The 18,805-nt window shown below is 38.5% G+C and overlaps 1 protein-coding gene across 4 annotated transcripts in view; it reads left to right on the top strand.

Moving 5' to 3' along the window:
• The window catches only part of DOCK11 (dedicator of cytokinesis 11), a 194,651-nt gene that overhangs the window by 65,424 nt on the left and 110,422 nt on the right, over positions 1-18,805 (top strand). For all 4 annotated transcript variants that reach the window (XM_024240998.3, XM_054544996.2, XM_054544994.2 and 1 more), the window contains exons 7-12: positions 1,723-1,857; positions 6,421-6,598; positions 6,990-7,069; positions 8,490-8,573; positions 12,705-12,845; positions 14,186-14,398. In XM_024240998.3, coding sequence (XP_024096766.1) covers positions 1,723-1,857; positions 6,421-6,598; positions 6,990-7,069; positions 8,490-8,573; positions 12,705-12,845; positions 14,186-14,398 — 831 coding nt within the window. The remainder of the gene's footprint in view (positions 1-1,722; positions 1,858-6,420; positions 6,599-6,989; positions 7,070-8,489; positions 8,574-12,704; positions 12,846-14,185; positions 14,399-18,805) is intronic.

The raw sequence follows: 18,805 nt of genomic DNA on the forward strand, positions 1-18,805 counted from the left end.
ATCCCTTGAGCTCAGGAGTTTGAGACCAGCGTGGGCAACATAGGGAGACCCTGTCTCTACTAAAAATAAAAATAAAGAAAATAAGCAAACATACATACATAATCACCATTATGATTAACATTTTCCTTTAATATTAATCTAGATTTCTTCCAGCAAACTTAAATGTGGATTAATTGAATATGAGAATATATGTATATGTTCTCACGTATATGAGATATGTAAATATATGAAAGATATAAATATACCCACACATTCTCTTTCTGTTCCTTTGCATACTAATACAATAACATTTAATTGACTGGCATTGCAAAACAAGCTGATGTTTTCTGCTAGGACTCTTTTCTGTTGATAGCACATAGCCCACATGGCCCCTTCCTGAGATAGAAGCTGTAGCATTTATCAGTCTAACCTGTTAGGGTATTCCTTACACTGATATATATTTTTGTCATTCATTAAAAAAATCAGTGATATTTATACAAGTCAAAAATAACTATCAATGTTATTTATTTTTACTGGTTTTTCTAAAAAGAAATGCCCCTTAAGGCTTTTATATATTTTGCTTGGTCATGCTACGGAGAAATAAATTGATGTTTCAGGTACTTTGCCAGATGTTAAGTTGTTGGCAAGAATGACCTTGCCAAATAATACTCTTTCCATAATTAAAGTTCTCAAAATGATCAGGGATCATATTGGATAATCAGATGGGTGATTAAAAATGACAAGCTTAAATTTTAAAGCCAGGTTCTTCGAATAAGACAAGATGCATAGGAATGCATTTCCTCAATAATCACCAGGAGTCTATTTCCTAGCTGCTCTTCCCATCTCACCCTGAAGTGACTTCAGATCTGTCATCCTGGGAAATTGCAACTTGAATAAGCTCTGCCTTTCACTGTGACAGTTGCTTGACATAGCCTGCAGTTTGTGACTTATTGAAAGAAGCATCAGTTCATCAGAGAGCTCCTAATCCCTTTTCTCGTCTCTTTTATCAGACTCTCAAAGTCTGTTTTTAGGGGAGAATAGAGGGACAGCATGAACTCATCAGGCAGTCCCCAACCTTTTCCTGTTCCTGTGGGCTTTGCTGTGAGTTGTAGCAACAGGCTACTCCTTAACTATTGTGAATCCCTAACTCCAAACAAATGGCATAGTTCCATTAGGCCTGTTGATTTAAAGCTCAGCACTTGGGTCACTCGACAACAACTGGCAGGCAACTAATGATTCTGTGCTTCCCTGTGAGTGCCCTGTAAACTGGACTTTCAGAAGCAAAAACAATAGTACAGTGTAGATGAGTACATGTGTAGGTGAGATGGAAATATGTAATGTGGGTATATGTGTATATGTATATATATGCTTTTTATATTTTTGTATTCGCGGTAATAGAAACCAAATTAAAATTATGTAATCATGGTTTGCAATTAAATGGGAAAAGAATGCTATAGTGAAAGGGTCAGGAGATTCAGATATCAGAATGCTTTATACATTTCAAAGTGTTAAGTCTTAATTATTGTTCTCTAGATATTTGATTAACTGAGGGTAAATCTTGTGATTTTCATTTACTATCTTAGAAAAATGAAGATAATGATAATTCCTAACATCTTGTCAGGGTTGTCTGAAGGTTGTCCAGGCACAATGCCTGGCAAGCTTTTGAGATTTTTAGTTCAGAGAAACTATTCAAATGCAGTGTATATGTAACAAATGTATCATTGCTGGGTTTTCCCCATGTAGGTATTCAAGAGACGATATTTTTACTTGACCCAACTTCCTGACGGTTCATATATTCTCAATTCCTATAAAGATGAGAAAAATTCAAAAGAATCGAAAGGTTGCATCTACTTGGATGCCTGCATTGATGTTGTTCAGGTAAGGCCATTGAGGTAATCCTTCTCTTTTTCTAAGAGGGTTATTGATAAACTATTAAGAACCCTAGATGGTTGGGTGTGGTGGCTCATGCCTGTAATCCCAGCACTTTGATAGGCTGAGGCAGGAGGATCGCTTGAGCCTAGGAGTTCCTCAGCCTGGGCAACAAAGAGACCCCATCTCTACAAAAAAATACAAAAATTACCCAGGCATGGTGGCACATTCCTGTGGTCCCAGCTACTCTGGAGGCTGAAGTGGGAGGATCACTTGAGTCTAGGAGGTTGAAGCTGCAGTGAGCCGTGATTGCACCACTGTACTCCAGCCTGGGTGACAGAGCAAGACCCTGTCTACAAAAAAGAAAAGAAAAAGTGACTGGGTGCGGTGGCTCATGTGTATAATCCCTGCACTTTGTAAGGCTGAGGCCGGTGGATCACTTGAGGTCAGGAGTTCGAGACCAGCCTAGGCAACATGGCGAAACCCCGTCTCTACTAAAAATACAAAAATTAGCCAGGTGTGGTGGCACGCACCTGTAATCCCAGCTACACAGGAGGCTGAGGCGGGAGAATCGCTTGAACCCGGGAGTCAGAGGTTGCAGTGAGCCAAGATGGTGCCACTACACTCCAGCCTGGGTGATGGAGTGAGACTCCATCACAAAAAAAAAAAAAAAAAAAAGAACCTCGGCATTTTTCTATCTTGATTGATAGCATCTCCATCCTCCAAAACATCTACACTAGAAAGCTCAGAATCCTCTTCAGTGCCCTGTTCTTGCTCAGTGCCAATATTTAAATGTTTATCAAGTCCCTTTGAGTCTGGCTCTAAAGTGCCTCTTAACCTCTTACCTCCTATTTTCATTGCCCTTTCTCCGGTTCTCCCTTTTATCATCGCAGGCCCAAAGTTGTGCTTTTATGCCTCCTGATTCCTTGTCTTGCTCCAGTTCAACTTCCTAAGGTATAGTTTGGGTCAATCATATGCCTTCTCCAAATCTTTTGGCTCTTGATTTACTGTCTTACAGAGTGAACTCTAAAGCTTTCGCCATGACATTGAAGGCCCATAGTGATTTGGCCTCACTGTACTTTCTAGCCTCATCCCTCCTGAATCCCCTTGTGTATTCTGTGCTCTGGTCACACCAGGCTAAGCATTCTAAGGCATTTCACACATATATGGCTTGCCTTACATTTTTTTCCTCTTCTTGCTATATATAATTTCTCCTTCTATTCCCGTTTGAACCTTATCTTTTATGACTCAGCTTGAAGGCTACTTCTGCCGTGAAAAGTTTTGTGTTTCCTTCCTCACCCTCATGACTACCAAGTAGAATTAAGCTCCACCTCTCCTGTGCTAACCATTTTGCTTTTCCTTCTGTCATACAACTGAGTCACATTCTAATTTTGGTTTATTCTACACATTCCTTTTGGGATTACAGGGACCATCTCTTACTCATTTCTGTTTCTTCTATAATAATTACCAGGGTTCTGCACACAGTAGGGACTTAATGAATGTTTGTTGATGTGAATTACTGAGGGGACACAGACAGAAATAGGGTGGGAAGTAGAGGGCAGAGAGATGATCTGAATGGGAAGTCAATTGACTATGGAACAGAAGTCATTATTACAGAGCCAGGGTGGTGTGGTGGACTAGAAGAACAATGGGCTGATTAGGAGGAAAGTGATGTTAGTTCAGCACCCTTAATTTACCTAAATCTTCATTTTCAGAACTGTGAAGTGGGATTAGTAATATCTGTATACTCTATCAAACAAGATTGTTGTGAGGATCAAATGAGAAAATAGCTTCAGGGCATGATGTTGTGTGCCTGTAGTGCCAGCTACTCAGGAGCCTGTGGCAGGAGCATTGCTTGGGCCCAGGAATTTGACGCTGCAGTGAGATATGATCACGCCTGTGGAATTAGCCAGTGCGCTCCAGCCTGGGCAGCACAGCGAGATCTCATCTCTAAAAAGATAAATTTAAAAATTCTAACAAATGAGAAAACACTTTTTAAAAAGTACAAAGCTCTATGTGAATAAAATGTGGTTATATGTATGATTATATATTATATATTCATATATATGATTATATATTCATATATATGAATTCATATATATTCATATATATGAATTCATATATATTCATATATATAAAGAAGAGCTTTCTTACTGGAAGAACGAGGCACACACAATTTCTGGATTGACCTTTCTTTGTAGTGCTTCCCTCACCTTTTTATTTTTATTATCATTTAAAAAATTTTTTTCTTTTCTTTTTTTTTTTTTTTGAGACAGAGTCTCACTATGTTGCCCAGGCTGGAGTGCAGTGGCGCAATCTCAGCTTGCTGCAACCTCCACCTCCTGGGTTCAGGCAATTCTCCTGCCTAGAGTAGCTGGGATTAGAGGCACCCGCCACCATGCCTGGCTAATTTTTGTATTTTTAGTAGAGATGTTGTATAACTTTCTCCTTAGTTCAGTTAAAACCAGTTCTTGTCACATAACCAGGAAAGATTAGGCTTGTGGACGCATAGAAGGGTGAAAAGTGAAATTTACTGGGTGAAAAGGAAAAACAACTCTCACCAAAGTGAGAGAGAGTCCTGCTAGCAGGTTTCCCACCTCACAGATTGAAGGTTTCACCGGGGATCCTTGACTGTCTCCTGTCTCTATCAGAGATGGGGTTTCTGCATGTTGGCCAGGCTGGTCTCAAATTCCTGACGTCAAGTGATCCGCTCACCTCAGCCACCCAAAGTGCTGGGATTACAGGCGTGAGCCACCATGCTCAGGCACCTCATTTATTTATGATACCGCCTCCCAAATATTTTCAAATGTATAAATCTTTATGACTTGGTACAGCAGTTTAATTTCATCCTTTCCTAGACTTCAAAGATTAGAAGGAGGAACTTTCTTGGTTCCTTCTTGAATAATGACCATGCAGTGGAAAATTATTGATTCATGAGCATTTCTTGAAATTAATGCTGAGGGATTTGAAAAGGGTAATATGTCATTTCTTTTGCCATGACAGAGAAGGTGGTAAAGTAAAAGAATGTATCAGCATGCTTGAGAAAAGGAGGAGACTTATTTTCCTTGTGTGGTGGTATTCAGCACAGGTTACTTCCATGTATTTTATGGAGAGTCACAATTTAATGTGAACCAACTATGGTTGCATGGTCTTATTTTTTCTTTCTTTTTTACCAAGCCATTCTTCTTCTTCTTTGCTTGCTTGCTAGCTTTTTCTTTCTTTCTTTCTTTCTTTCTCTCTCTCTCTTTCTTTCTTTCTCTCTCTCTTTCTTTCTCTCTCTCTTTCCTTTTCTCTCTCTTTCCTTCTTACCTTCCCTTCCTTCCTTCCTTCCTTCCTTCTTTCTTTCTTTCTTTCCTTCTTTGGAGTCTTGCCCTATCTGGAGTGCAGTGGCATGATCATATCTCACTGCAGCCTTGCAGCCTTGAACTCCTTACTGCAGGCAATCCACCTTCGCCTCCAAAGTGCTGGGATTACATGCATAAACCACCATGCTTGGTCTTCTCTTTTTAATTTTTAATTTTTTTTTGAGGCAGGATCTCACTGTCGCCCCGGCTGGAGTGTAGTAGTACCATCTTGGCTCACTGCACCCTTGAACTCCAAGGCTTAGGTGATCCTCCCACCTCAGCCCCCCGAGTAGCTGGGACTACAGCCGTGCGCCATCACGCCTGGCTAATTTTTTTGTATTTTTTTTGTAGAGATGAGGTTTCACCACTTTGCTCAGGCTGGTCTCAAACTCCTGGGCTCAAGCAATCTGCCCACCTGTCTCCCAAAGTGCTAGGACTACAAGTGTGAGCCACTGCCCCCATCTTTACTTTTTCGTTGCTATGGATATGGAATATTTCTACATATATTGGGGGTACATGTGATAGTTTGATACAAGTATACAATGTGCAAATGATCGAATCAGAGTAATTGGGTTATCCATCACCTCAAGTGTGTATCATTTAATTGTGTTAGGAACATTCCAAATCCACTCTTCTAGTTATGTTGAAATATACAATAAATTATTGTTAACTATGGTCGCCCTATTGTGCTGCCAAACACTGTGGTCTTCTTTTATACTACTGTGATACAGTTGATACTATGCGTGGTAAAATGAGTTAGGATCTATAGTGCCTTTTATGGTGAGATATAAATTTATCAGATTTGTTTCAGGTCATATTTAAATTTTTTAAAGTGCTGACTTTGAAAACCCTTAAATATTCAAGGAAAAGTTTGAACGGGGTGGAAATTGTAAAATATTTGGTTACTTTTATGGTGGTACTTTGATTTTCTAAATGTGAAGGATGCCAAAAGGCCTTAAATGATAATACTTAACAAGTATTGTTTTCTCCCAACTTTATGCATGTTCATACTACTGTGCTCAGTCCTGAGGGAGGGGAACAAAAAATATATTTAACATGGTCATTTGTTGTCTTAGAGTGTCTGTTTCTTACTGAAAGAAGCAGTTATTTCATGAAAGTCTTGACGCACATATTCACTAAGCTGAGATAAAAATAAATATAAACTAATGAAATCTAATAGTAAAAGGACAACTAAACTAACTGAACACATACTTTTTCTCCCCTCTAGTGCCCCAAAATGCGCCGTCATGCTTTTGAACTCAAGATGTTAGATAAATATAGCCATTATCTGGCTGCTGAAACTGAGCAGGAAATGGAGGAATGGTTGATAACTTTGAAAAAGATTATTCAGATCAACACCGACAGTTTAGTTCAAGAAAAAAAGGAGACGGTAGAAACAGCACAAGGTCAGAATTTTAAAGTGATTTATTATTGAAGTAAAGCCCTTGTCTGTAATCCATGGAAATGTCCTCTGTGCAGGGCGAATAGAGAACTCTTAATCTTAAAAGTTGACCTGCTTCTTCATTAATAAGTGACTGTGGAGGTTGATAGACTTTTTTTAAACAGTTGATGCTGCATGGGCTCTGACACATGAAATATAACCAGACTAAAACAGATAGAAAATTCGTGGCAGGTTTTCAAAAGTCCATTAAAGTTTTCCCTATGCTTTCATAATAGAAATTCTTTGCAATAAATCTTGTAGGAGAGGATGGGTGGGAGAGATAGTTAGGATACTCCTCTTAGGTTATTAGTAATGGTCTGTATGGTTTAGAACATCTGCTTTTAATGAATTTGCAGATGATGAAACTAGCAGCCAAGGAAAAGCCGAGAACATCATGGCAAGTTTGGAAAGGAGCATGCATCCGGAACTGATGAAGGTACATCTTTCATATGGCAACTTGCCTTCAACTGAGATAATGCAGGATTAGCTATTAAAGTTTTAATGCTGGATTCCATTTGGCAATGTCATTTCCACGTTAAAAACCACAGCAAATTGGTGAAACAGGTAGAGATTGTAAAAGAAAAGTTGCACTCCTGAAGACTAACTTGTAAGTACCAACTGACAGTTTGGAAAAATCTTATTTTTTTCCAGACACCAAGAAATACTTCCAGGCTTTTGTGACTTCTTTAATTTTATCTGCTAGTTCTTATTTAATTACTGTATATCATTCATAAATATTCTTCTTCCAAAAGGATAATGATGCAGCTCATGCACATGATATTTAATCTATGACCAACATATGTTAATCTCACATGAAAATCATATTCTCTGTATGTAAATATATGTGTATATGAATGATTATCTGATAAAGATTTTGGTGAACATGCATCATTTTTGTTATTTACTCTGCTGTTTGAAGTTTGAAATGAACCAGTTTTAAAATTGTAGAGATGATTGTCCTGAGTATCTTACCACGATATTGTATTCTGTAGACTCTATATTATAGTAGATTAGAAGGTGGTGACCCATTTATTCATTTAAATCATTGTTAAATCTATTGATATTTTTACTTTATTCATCTTCCTGGACAAATTAGTTACACAAATTTGGAAGCTCCTTTTTTTTTCTATTTTAAATTACCCTTCATAAACTTGAAAGCTATTTTTCAAAATTTAGGGACACACTCATGATCCTCTAATCTAGGATTTTTTTTTTTTTTTTGAGACAGAGTCTCACTCTATCGCCCAGGCTGGAGTGCAGTAGCACGATCTCAGCTCACTGCAACCTCCGTTGCCCAGGTTCAAGTGATTCTCCTGCCTCAGCCTCCTGAGTAGCTAGGATTACAGGCACCCACCACCACGCCCAGCTTATCTTTGTATTTTTAGTAGAGACAGGGTTTCACCTTGTTGGCCAGGCTGGTCTCGAACTTCTGGCCTCAAGTGATCCACCCACTTCGGCCTCCCAAAGTGCTGGGATTACCAGCATGAACCACTGTGCCTGGCCTTATCTAGGATTTTATAAAATGATTTTATAGATTTTAGTTGCATTCCCTCTCAGTATTTGTTATCCTGGATTGTGCAGCTCCATTAGGTATTTCCCAAAGTGATGGAATCAGAATTACATATAATATTCTATAGCTAACATAATGGCTATGAAAACTATGGTGATTTCTCTTTTGTTTATTTCTCCTTTGCATCCAGAGTCTCTTGCATTCCTGTTTTGTACTGACTACAGGATGAATGGTGTATTTTTGAAGCTGTGACAGATCGATAGTTTCACATAAACTATACATTTAAATAGTATTTAACACTGTTTTGAAGGAAATGAAGTAACATACATATTTTTTAAAATTTTAGTATGGAAGAGAAACTGAACAACTAAACAAACTCAGTAGAGGAGATGGAAGACAGAATCTCTTTTCTTTTGATTCAGAAGTTCAGGTATTAATGATACGTTTCTTTAAATAGTCCTAGAATTATTGCTTATTCAGATAAACAACATCTTTGAAATGTTGAAATCACTGTTTTTTTTGCACCAGTGGGGAATATAGATTGTTTTATATTTGTCTTGTTTGCTTTGAACAGGTAACTTAACAAATAACTCTTCACTCAAGGGGACTGTCACATATGCAGATAATTTGGGGCTGAATTATATATATATATATATATATTTCTCAGTTTGTTGTATTCTTTTCAGTTCCTTTTGCTCCTCAAAATAGATAAATTAAAGCACCGTTAAAGATGGTTACAGTGTTCTTTTAGCCCATGAAATACAATTGTGATCTAGTGGCAGAAAATATCTCCAGTATAAAGAACATATGAGTCATATGAGACATTTATTTTTCACATTTGATGTAGGCCTGTAGAACTAGGATAATTGTCATGTCTGGCTTAATCACACTTTAAATGGAGGGTGGTGCAGGAAGGTGCAGGTTTATATGCGGATGTGTATTTTAACCTCTTTCATGAGAGTTAGATGTGTTTTGTACTAAGATATGTGCAGTTAATATTTAAGTCTATGACATTTTCTAATTAACTTTTTAATTTGTTTAAGTGGGAAAGGTCTACAGTATTTAAGTATTACAAATATTTTTCCTAATGGAAAATACTTTTTGAGAAAATGAAATTGAGGAAGACGAAATTTTTTGGCTTTCTTTTCCCTTTTTCTACATGAGATTTCGAATGAAAATTTTTGATTTTGTTTGAAATCGGAAAATGTGCATTGCAGTTTTTTCTTCCATGAAAATATGAAATAATTTGGGGAAGTCTGATTTTGTTGTTGTCGTTTTTTCTTCTTTCTTTCTTTCTCTCTCTCTCTCTTCTTTCTTTCTTTCCTTTTTTTTTCTTGAGACGAAGTTTCGCTCTTATTGCCCAGGCTGGAGTGCAATGGCACGATCTCGGCTCACTGCAACCTCTGCCTCCTCAAGCAATTCTCCTGCCTCAGCCTCCCGAGTAGCTGGGATTACAGGCATGCACCACCATGCCCGGCTAATTTTGTATTTTTAGTAGAGATGGGGTTTCTCCACGTTGGTCAGGCTGGTCTTGAACTCCCGACCTCAGATGATCCACCCACCTTGGCCTCTCAAAGTGCTGGGATTGCAGGTGTGAGCCACTGTGCATGGCCTCTTTTTCTTTTTTTAAGTGTAGTCAAGTACAGTAGTGACAAGGGGAGAAAGAGTAGAACAAAAAGTTCAATATGTAATTGACTGAACAATCAATTGAGATAACTCACTACCTTTGGACCAGCCATTGTTGTTTTTTTCTTTCTGCTTCATATGGTTTTCTAATTAAAAATTTAGTTTAAAATAGAAAAAGTATATAGGCTATAAGTAATGCAAACATTTTCCTTAATGAAAGTATCACACAAGAAAATGGAATTATTTGGAGAAAATAAATTTTAAAAAATAATTTCATTTCCCTTTTCTCCCCCTACGGAGTTAAATATTGCTTTAGTGCAAGTTACGTGATTTTTTTTTTTTTGTAAAAAAGTAACAGTATAATGGGCCTCAGGGATGTTTGTTCTAAGATATTCATTCAGAAATTTACTTGTTCCAAGCATGTCTGAGTCTTTGATCCTCCCACCCATGATTGGGCTCTAGTTGGACATGTCAGACTGTTTCATTGTATATAAAGGAGCCAATTGACTGTGGTTGAAACTGAATCCAGTATCTTTACACATTTGTGGTGTAGCGTTTTTGTGGTAATAAAACTGAACTGGTTTTATGTCTGAGTTGTTTATCAGTGAGCTATGGTAAGAGAGAAATTCACAGTTGTGATGAAGCTTTAAGGAGAAGAAATTGAATATAATGTTGGTTATGGAAGGCAGTGTTGCCTCGGAGAAAGCCATGTTGTATCTGTCGAGTACCTTTTCTAGGTGAGGTGCCATCCCATAATTTTACCTTTTCTTTTGGCCATAGTTCATTATTTAGAGACATGACCTTAGAGAATAAAGAAACACTGGCTGATTAAAGGGGATGGCTCAAACTTAGAGCTGAAGAAGGCCATGTGTCCCAACATTTGTACTCACAGGCCTTAGAAGGGAAAGGATTTGAATGCTGGAGTGGTTTGGTCCAGTTTCTCTTTCCATTCTACTGTCTGAGTAACACAGAAAGGAGAGCAGATAAATGGGTGGAAATTAAAAATTGATCTCCATGGCAATGACTTGCCTCCACAGATAGATGTGTGTTCAAGAGGGAGCTGTCTAGTCCCACACATTCACATTCCTTTTGTAGATAAATAGATTCAAAGGTGAAGAAGTCATGCTTTCAGGCACAAATCTTACACATTGGGCCCTTTTAAGGAGGTTTCAGTCAGTCATACTGGGTAGATTAGAACAGCTATAATTATCCAGTATTCTTCAGGCATAATACCTGTTTTGGCTTGAATTACTTAGGTAATTGAGAAAAAATTTTGTGTTTCTTGTCTTGAGTTTTCCATACTGACAGTGTTATTCTGCTCAGATCCACCCAATCATTTTCTGCCTACAATGTCTATGGCCTTAATGAAAGTATAGTAAATTGTCCCCACAATCCACACTTTTCTTCCCCTTTGTGAATAGAATATAAGTCTGTTCAGACATTCAGCATGAACAGATGAACTTAGATTGCCTGAGCAATCTTTTTCTTTGAGAGACAGATTCCTCCCCTACTGAAAGGAATTCCTTCACACCCAATATCTTCTTCTTAAACTTGTTTTTATTTCAAAATACCAATAATTTTTAAAAATTGATTTCTGTGGCAGCCCAGGTCCGTTGCCCAGCTCTGTTAGCTGAGCTCAGTGTTGCTCAGTTTCCTAAGTGGATGCCTCTTACTCTGTTCATAAGTTAAACGTGGGTAGTCCATGGGGTTCCAGCCTTTTGTGCCTCTCAGCCTAAATGCTGCTGACTCCCACATCCAGATCTCTAAGTCAGGCCTCTCCCATTTTTCCAACTACCAACTACCTACTACCCTCACCGCAAACACAACACATCCCATACTGAACTCACCATTTCTACTCACTGTACCCCAAAATCTGCCATTCATTTGTATTTCACGACTAAGTTCATAACATCATTATCTATTGAATCTCCCAAATTAGAGATTGCTGTGTTAATCTTTTTTTTTTTTTTTTTTTCTGAGACAGGATCTCACTCTGTCACCCAGGTCGGAGTGCAGTGGCACCATCATAGCTCACTGCAGTCTTGAACTCTTGGGCTCAAGCCATCCTCCCACCTCAGCCTCCCAAATAACCAGGATTACAGACCTGCACCACCATGGCTGGCTAGTTTTTATTTTTTGTAGAGACAAGGGTCTCACTGTCTTGCCTAGGCTGGTCTCCAACTCCTGGCCTCAAGCGAAATTCCCTCCTCGGTCTACCATATTAGTTTTGATGCTTCCCATACCCATTCCTGTCAATTTTACCTCCTGCACAGCTCATAAATGAAACCAAATTTCGACTGTCCTGGAACATATATTGTGTGGGGAAGACAAAGAATAAACACATATAAAAAGTAATATTAGAAAGATAAATGAGAGAAAGGGAGTATAGACTGTCAGGGAGTGTGCAGTTTTCTATAGGGAGTTAGGAAAGGTCTCCCTGCAGAAGTGTCGACTGATCAGAGACTTGGAAATAAGGGAGCAAGCCATGCAGCTATCTGAGGGAAGAGGGTTCCTGACAGAGTAGCAAGTGCAAAAGCCCCAGATGGGAGTGTCCTTGGTGTGCTGGCAAAATAACCAAGGAGGCCAGTGTGGCTGGAAGAGGGAAGAGGGCAAATGTGGTAGGAGATGAGGTCAGAGCAGTGAGAAGAGACAGGGAATCATGCCATGTAGGGCTTTGTAGGCCATAGTACAGACTTGTGACTTTTCCATTGCCCTTAGATCCGAGTTTCATCATCTCCCTCTAGGATTTCTCCATCACTGCTTAACCTTAGTGTAAAAAGTCTATAAAAGCTTGTTAAATGAAAACATAAAAAGGGTTCAAATGACGAATGGACAGAGAACTGTTGGATTTTTGCCATTTTTTGTATATTGAGGTAAATCTATATTAATGAGTCCTATCTTTTTTTGAAAATGATTCATACTATCTCTTTTATAGAGGTTGGACTTTTCAGGAATTGAACCTGATATAAAGCCATTTGAAGAAAAATGCAACAAACGTTTCCTGGTAAATTGCCATGATTTAACTTTCAATATCTTGGGCCAAATTGGAGACAATGCAAAAGGACCACCCACAAATGTATGTATGACTTTGCCTTCTACCCGCCTTGCATCAGTGCATTAAAGAAATGTCTTTCTCAAAATAATTTGTACACCAAACCTCCGTGACATGCAATTTACCTATATAACAAACCTGCACATGTACCCCTGAACCTAAAATGAAAGTTTTATATATATAAAAAAGAAATCTTATTATAATAAAAAAATGAAGAAACATCTTTGTATGACTGAGAACTATTAATAATTGACTGTGTGAAAATTCCAGTGCCACATATTATGATAAATTTGACATGGAAGAATTTTATACATCTCTTTCTTTTGCCAAAATGTGACTATGTTCTCATTGTGAGGATTCATGAAAATCTTACCTACTCAGAATAGCAGATAGAGTAGGCTCTTGATGTTCAAGAGGAGCATGTCTCCCAAACTTGCAAAATCCTCAAATGCGTAAATTCTACTAGATAATATGTTTTCTTCTATGAAATTAGTTCATAGCAATGAGTAAGGATCACCATAGCCATGCTGGGATACAGATGCTGTGCAGTCTGCTAGGCTAGGTCACTATTCTATAGCATTAGATTCATTTTGGTCTACAGAGGAAATTCTAAATGATAGCTGTCATGGATCATTTGAGTTGCTTAGAAATCCTTGAAACTGTAAGTGTAAAATCTTCAAAGAAACTTTTTTATGTTCATCTTTATTTTTTGATTCTAGTTTTGTCTATTAAAAATAAAACAGTGATGATGGATTCTCTTACAAAATAGCTTAAAAGTACAGCAGACTTTTCTGTGTGTAAAGGGTTAATCTTTATGCCATCTGGCATGAAATTTCTCTTTGTGACCATCTTTCAAATGCCATCTGTAGAGAGGAATCATGTCTTCCAAAATTGCTGATAGGGCAAAGCTTTTGTCAAGTAATTTGATGTTGACTGTTATTAGCTCTTATGAAATGTATAGTCAAGTAAGTTGGAACATAACAGAAGAGAAGATTTATTTTTATACTGTAATATTGGCATTATTTTTTAGCTAGTTTCAGTAAACGTGTAGAGAATAAAATTTTATTCATTGAACAATTTGTGTTATTTAAATGTAGCTTTTGATTTCCATTTTTTTTGTAAACTTTATAACTTGTGAAATTATCTACACCTGACAGAAGTTAAAATTTGATGAAATCTGTTGTTTTGGAATGCTCTTTCTTCTGTGCAGATAAGCCATAATATAATTTTAGCTAAGTGTTGAACTCAGAAAGGAATTGTAATCACAGAAACTGGAGGAATACAAAACTTATTTTGCACTTGTGCCCCTCCCCGCCATGCCCCCACAAAAGTCTCTTTTAAAATGTAACTGTTTTCATTCCCAGGTTGAGCCCTTTTTTATCAATCTTGCCTTATTTGATGTAAAGAACAATTGTAAGATTTCAGCAGACTTTCATATAGACCTGAATCCCCCATCTGTCCGTGAAATGCTGTGGGGCTCTTCAACCCAACTGGCCAGTGACGGTAGCCCAAAGGGCTCTTCACCCGAATCTTACATTCATGGAATTGCCGAATCTCAGTTACGCTACATACAACAGGTAATGAATGACCTTTAGTCTTAGCAGCACGTTGAGAATAAGAAACAGAGATATTCTTGCATTATTTCGTGGTTTCAGGCCAATGTTTTCATGGCATTCTCTCTCTTGTAAGGTCTGTCGATAGAGATTTTTCTGGTTACTGAAGTTTGAGGGCAAAAATGGAAACCAATGAACATGCTAGTAACATGTTATCAAAGGAACATTTTTAATGGGACCATGATGTGAGATACAAGGGAATTATTTCGTGAGATAGAAAGCTGATACAGGCCAGGCGTGGTGGCTCACGCCTGTAATCCCAGCACTATGGGAGGCTGAGGTGGGCAGCACTTGAGGTCAAGAGTTCGAGACCAGCCTGGCCAACATGGTGAAACCCCATCTCTACTAAAGGTACCAAAAAAATTAGCCAGGTGTGGTGATGTGCACCTGTAATCCCAGCTACTCGGGACGCTGAGGCAGGAGAATCGCTTGAACCCAGGAGATGGAGGTTGCAGTGAGCCGAGATCACGCTACACTGCACTCCAGCCTGGGCAACAGAGCAAGACTCCGTCTCAAAAAGAAAGCTGATACAGACACCCATAAACACACCTGCACCCACACTCATACATATACTTCTAAGCAAGGCAATAAGTGCTTGAAAGTTTTGGTTTTTAAGAAAAATTGACCCTAAATTAACTCTCCTACCTCTGATTTTCATGTCCATTATGAGTAGGTCATTTGAATGGAGCATATGGGTTCTTTATACAAGGAGTTTTACGTGAAAAGCAATGGGTAGGAACTGCTTGTGTCATAGCTGTAATGCTACACTCTTCTATTTTATCTGGAGCAAAGAATCCCTTTCAGAAAGAGCTTAACTGTTCCTTGGAATTCTGACCTCTGACCAGACTAGAGGCCATAAGAAGTTAGCAGAGTGGATTGATCATTTGCTCGCTAGACTTTTGCAGCTAAAAGGAAATGAGAGCACGGCATAGAATTAAAAGTAGAAAGAGGCATATGAACAAAGCTGTTCATGTTGTAAGGAGACTGTTTTTTTTCTAAATAAAAATACCATTCTTTTTTTCCTGATTATAATAAGTACATTCTTATGTAGAAAATTCAAATAATATAAGAAGTATAAAAAAGAAAGTAAAAGTCTCCACCCAAAAGACAATACCTATTAACATTTTGGTAAACATCTTTTCAGACATCTCTGTTGTGTATATAGAAATATATACACATTATGTGTACACTTATAAAAATTATATTCATGCTGTTTTATACCTACTGTATTCTTTTAATATCATATTTATCATCCTATACCAATATCTATAGATCAGTCATATTTATATTAAAGGCTAACATGACATTTCATTGATTTAGCTACTTAAGACATTTCTAATTATTTGCTATCAGAAATAATGCTGCATTGAACCTCTCGTGCACACATCTTAGCTCATCTGTCGAATTTTCCCCTTAGAATAAATTCCAAGCATTAGGATTTTTAGGGTCAAAAATTATGCTGATTTATATAGATGATCAAACATTGGGGAAGACTTCTTTACACGGACTGTCACTGTCTTTTTGGGGCTGTGGATTTCTGGTGGCTTGTCCTCAAGTTGTCCCTTATCCCCTGATAGCCCCTTAGCTTGTTACTGAGACTATAGTTGTCACCTCTGTGAACATTCCACAATGATGGTGGATGCTTCTGAAAGAGGGATTGAGCAAGTAAAGTGTTGTAAATATTTGAGAACCTGCTATTGAATTTTATGTTTAAAATTTCCTGCACAATATCAAATAAGTCATTTTAAGCCAATGTGTATTTCCCGTATTACTTCAGTGTGTAGCACTCAGCTGTATGTTCAATGCAGGAAGTTTAAATTATGATTTCAGATGTCATCCAGTTTGTAATTTGGGACAGGAAGAAAATCAACATTTAAAAAAGATCTCCTGTGTGCCAACATTATTCCATCAGTGTCTCATGTAATCATACTAGTTTGTGAAATGATATAATCACTACTGTTTGACAGATGGCGAAAGTGAAGCTCAGGGAGGTTAAATAAGCTGCTCACCATTACACAGCTAGTAGTGGTGACGGTAGGATTTGAATTTAGGTCTGTTTGAAATAATTTGATCAAGAATATTAGACAAATGTAATTAAGTGCTGAAATATATAACACTAGCACATGCCCTGCCACACCCTGGGAGCTTTGTAAGTGCTGGTGGCTGGGGTAGAGGACCTGGCCCATTCTCTAGCGGGAGGGGCCAGCAAAGTGGGTAAGAGTCGCCCTGGGGTAGGGAGGCATATTCATGCCCCTTGGTGGGAAACAAGGACTGGGCCATAGACCTTGTCCTAAATGGCCAGACCTCCAGCCCACGTGGGATTTCTGGGTTCTCTCTGGCCACCTTTTGCATTCTGGGGACAGGGAGAGGACCAGAAGCTGATGGGACAAAAGGTAAAACAACCCCAAAGAGTGTCCCCCATCATTGGAATCCCTGGTCAGTTAGAAAATGGACATCCAATTGCAGAAATGGATGCCTCAGCATCCTTATCTGCAAGTGGAGGTGGTGACAGTACCTGTGTCCAAGGGCTGTGGGGAGGCACAAACAAGGTGCGTGATTCTAAGAAAACACTCAGCACTGTGATGGGCACACTGGGTTTGTGCAGTGCAACGTAGCAGCCAGGAGTAGTAGCAGTAAAGTGATCTCAAACAAGTGAAAACAGCAAGCTTTTATCAATTATCAACTATCTTAAAATTATAGTCCTCATTGCTGGCATCAGTGGGAAATGCTTAGAGTACTGGGAATGGGAAACAATAGGTGCTCAGTAAATGTTAGCTATAGCAATAATCAGTATTACTGTTCTCAAACTCCTGGGCTCAAGCAATACTCCCACCTCAGCCTCCCAAAGTGCTGGGATTACAGGCACGAGCCACCACACCCAGCAGTATTACTGTTCTAATCTGGCCTCATCATATGAGATGTTGGGTGTATGGGACTCAGGGCTGAGAGAGAATATAGCATGGGCTGTGTAATCTGGAAGCCTGGACTGCAATCTTCTTCACCCACTTACTCACTGCACAAACCTTTCTGAGCCTCCATTTCTTAATCTATAGAATATGTATATAGTAGTGCCTACATTTCAGGGTTTTTATGAAGACTGACTGAGATAAAGCATGAAAACCATCTAGCACTGTTATGTGGCAGTTAGCATAACACTGCACTCAAGGCACACTGCTCAGCATACCTTCTGCAGGGACAGCCCGGGCAGTCTGCCAACCCGGTCAGCCTCACAGCTCAAACAGCATGTTCCCGGCAGTACCAGAAGCCAGGTTCTGTGACCTTGGGATGCTTTGGTGGGCCACCTGGGTAATAACAAGGTACCTGATGTGCATTACTTCATTTAATCCATACAAGAAATGTATGAAATCACTACTACCTTGCTATTTCACAGATGAGAAACCTGAGACTTAGAGAGAATGTGACTTGCTTAAACCCATAAATGTTGGAGCCAGAACCCAAGAAATTTGACAAGCAATTTTGAACCACTTTGTTCACTTTCTCAAGCAAATTTGAACCACTTTGTTCCATGCTTGCTGCTTGGGAATTCAAAGCTGAATCAGCCATTATGCGGGATCCTTATTAGCTGTTTGACTTGGGGGGAATTATTAGCCTCTTACACTCAATTTTCTATTCTTCCCTGTCTACCTCCGAGGGTTCTATCTGGTACAAATGAGATAATGTATCTGAAATGCATTGGAAACTGGAAATCACTATATTAACAAAGTTGGTAATATATCAAGGAAAAAACGAAGTTTTGGTAGAGACTCAGTGATAGATTTTTCCACTTGAATTCATTAGTGATGCCCCTTTAAACAACAGGCATAACCAACTAACATGCTATGTAGAGGATATTATATTTGGAAGGAGTCAAACTGGACAGGAGGTGTTCCTGTTCCACATGCATTCAAAGAAAAATGTAACTTTGGTTGCATCTACATTAGTACATTTAAATAAAGTGTATGGGGACAAAATGAGTTTTGGATTCTCTGTCTCCTACCTTTGCATTGGAAGCACCAGAGCGCTTGAACTGCAACAAAGGAATGTCTTTTAGAGGATGATTTAGTTTTTCTATATTAGAGCAGTAAAGTTTCTTTTTCCTTCTTAGTGGAAATACATATTAGTTAAATATTAATTGCTCTCGAGTTACATGCAGCTGCATTTAAAAATGTGTATCTAGTTCCACTCGAGAAATGTACACTATTTTAGCACACATCAATTAAGCCAAACAGTGTACATTGTATTAAATTAGGTCGAAGAACTCACTTGGCATACACAACCAAACCAAAGAGGCAAAGCAGCAACGGTGACACCTGCGCTATGGAGACTAACAGATGTGAGGTTGGTGACAAAATATAAAATCCATTTTGAAAG

The sequence above is a fragment of the Pongo abelii genome, chromosome X (genome assembly GCF_028885655.2).
Source record: "Pongo abelii isolate AG06213 chromosome X, NHGRI_mPonAbe1-v2.0_pri, whole genome shotgun sequence".
Lineage (NCBI taxonomy): Eukaryota > Metazoa > Chordata > Mammalia > Primates > Hominidae > Pongo > Pongo abelii.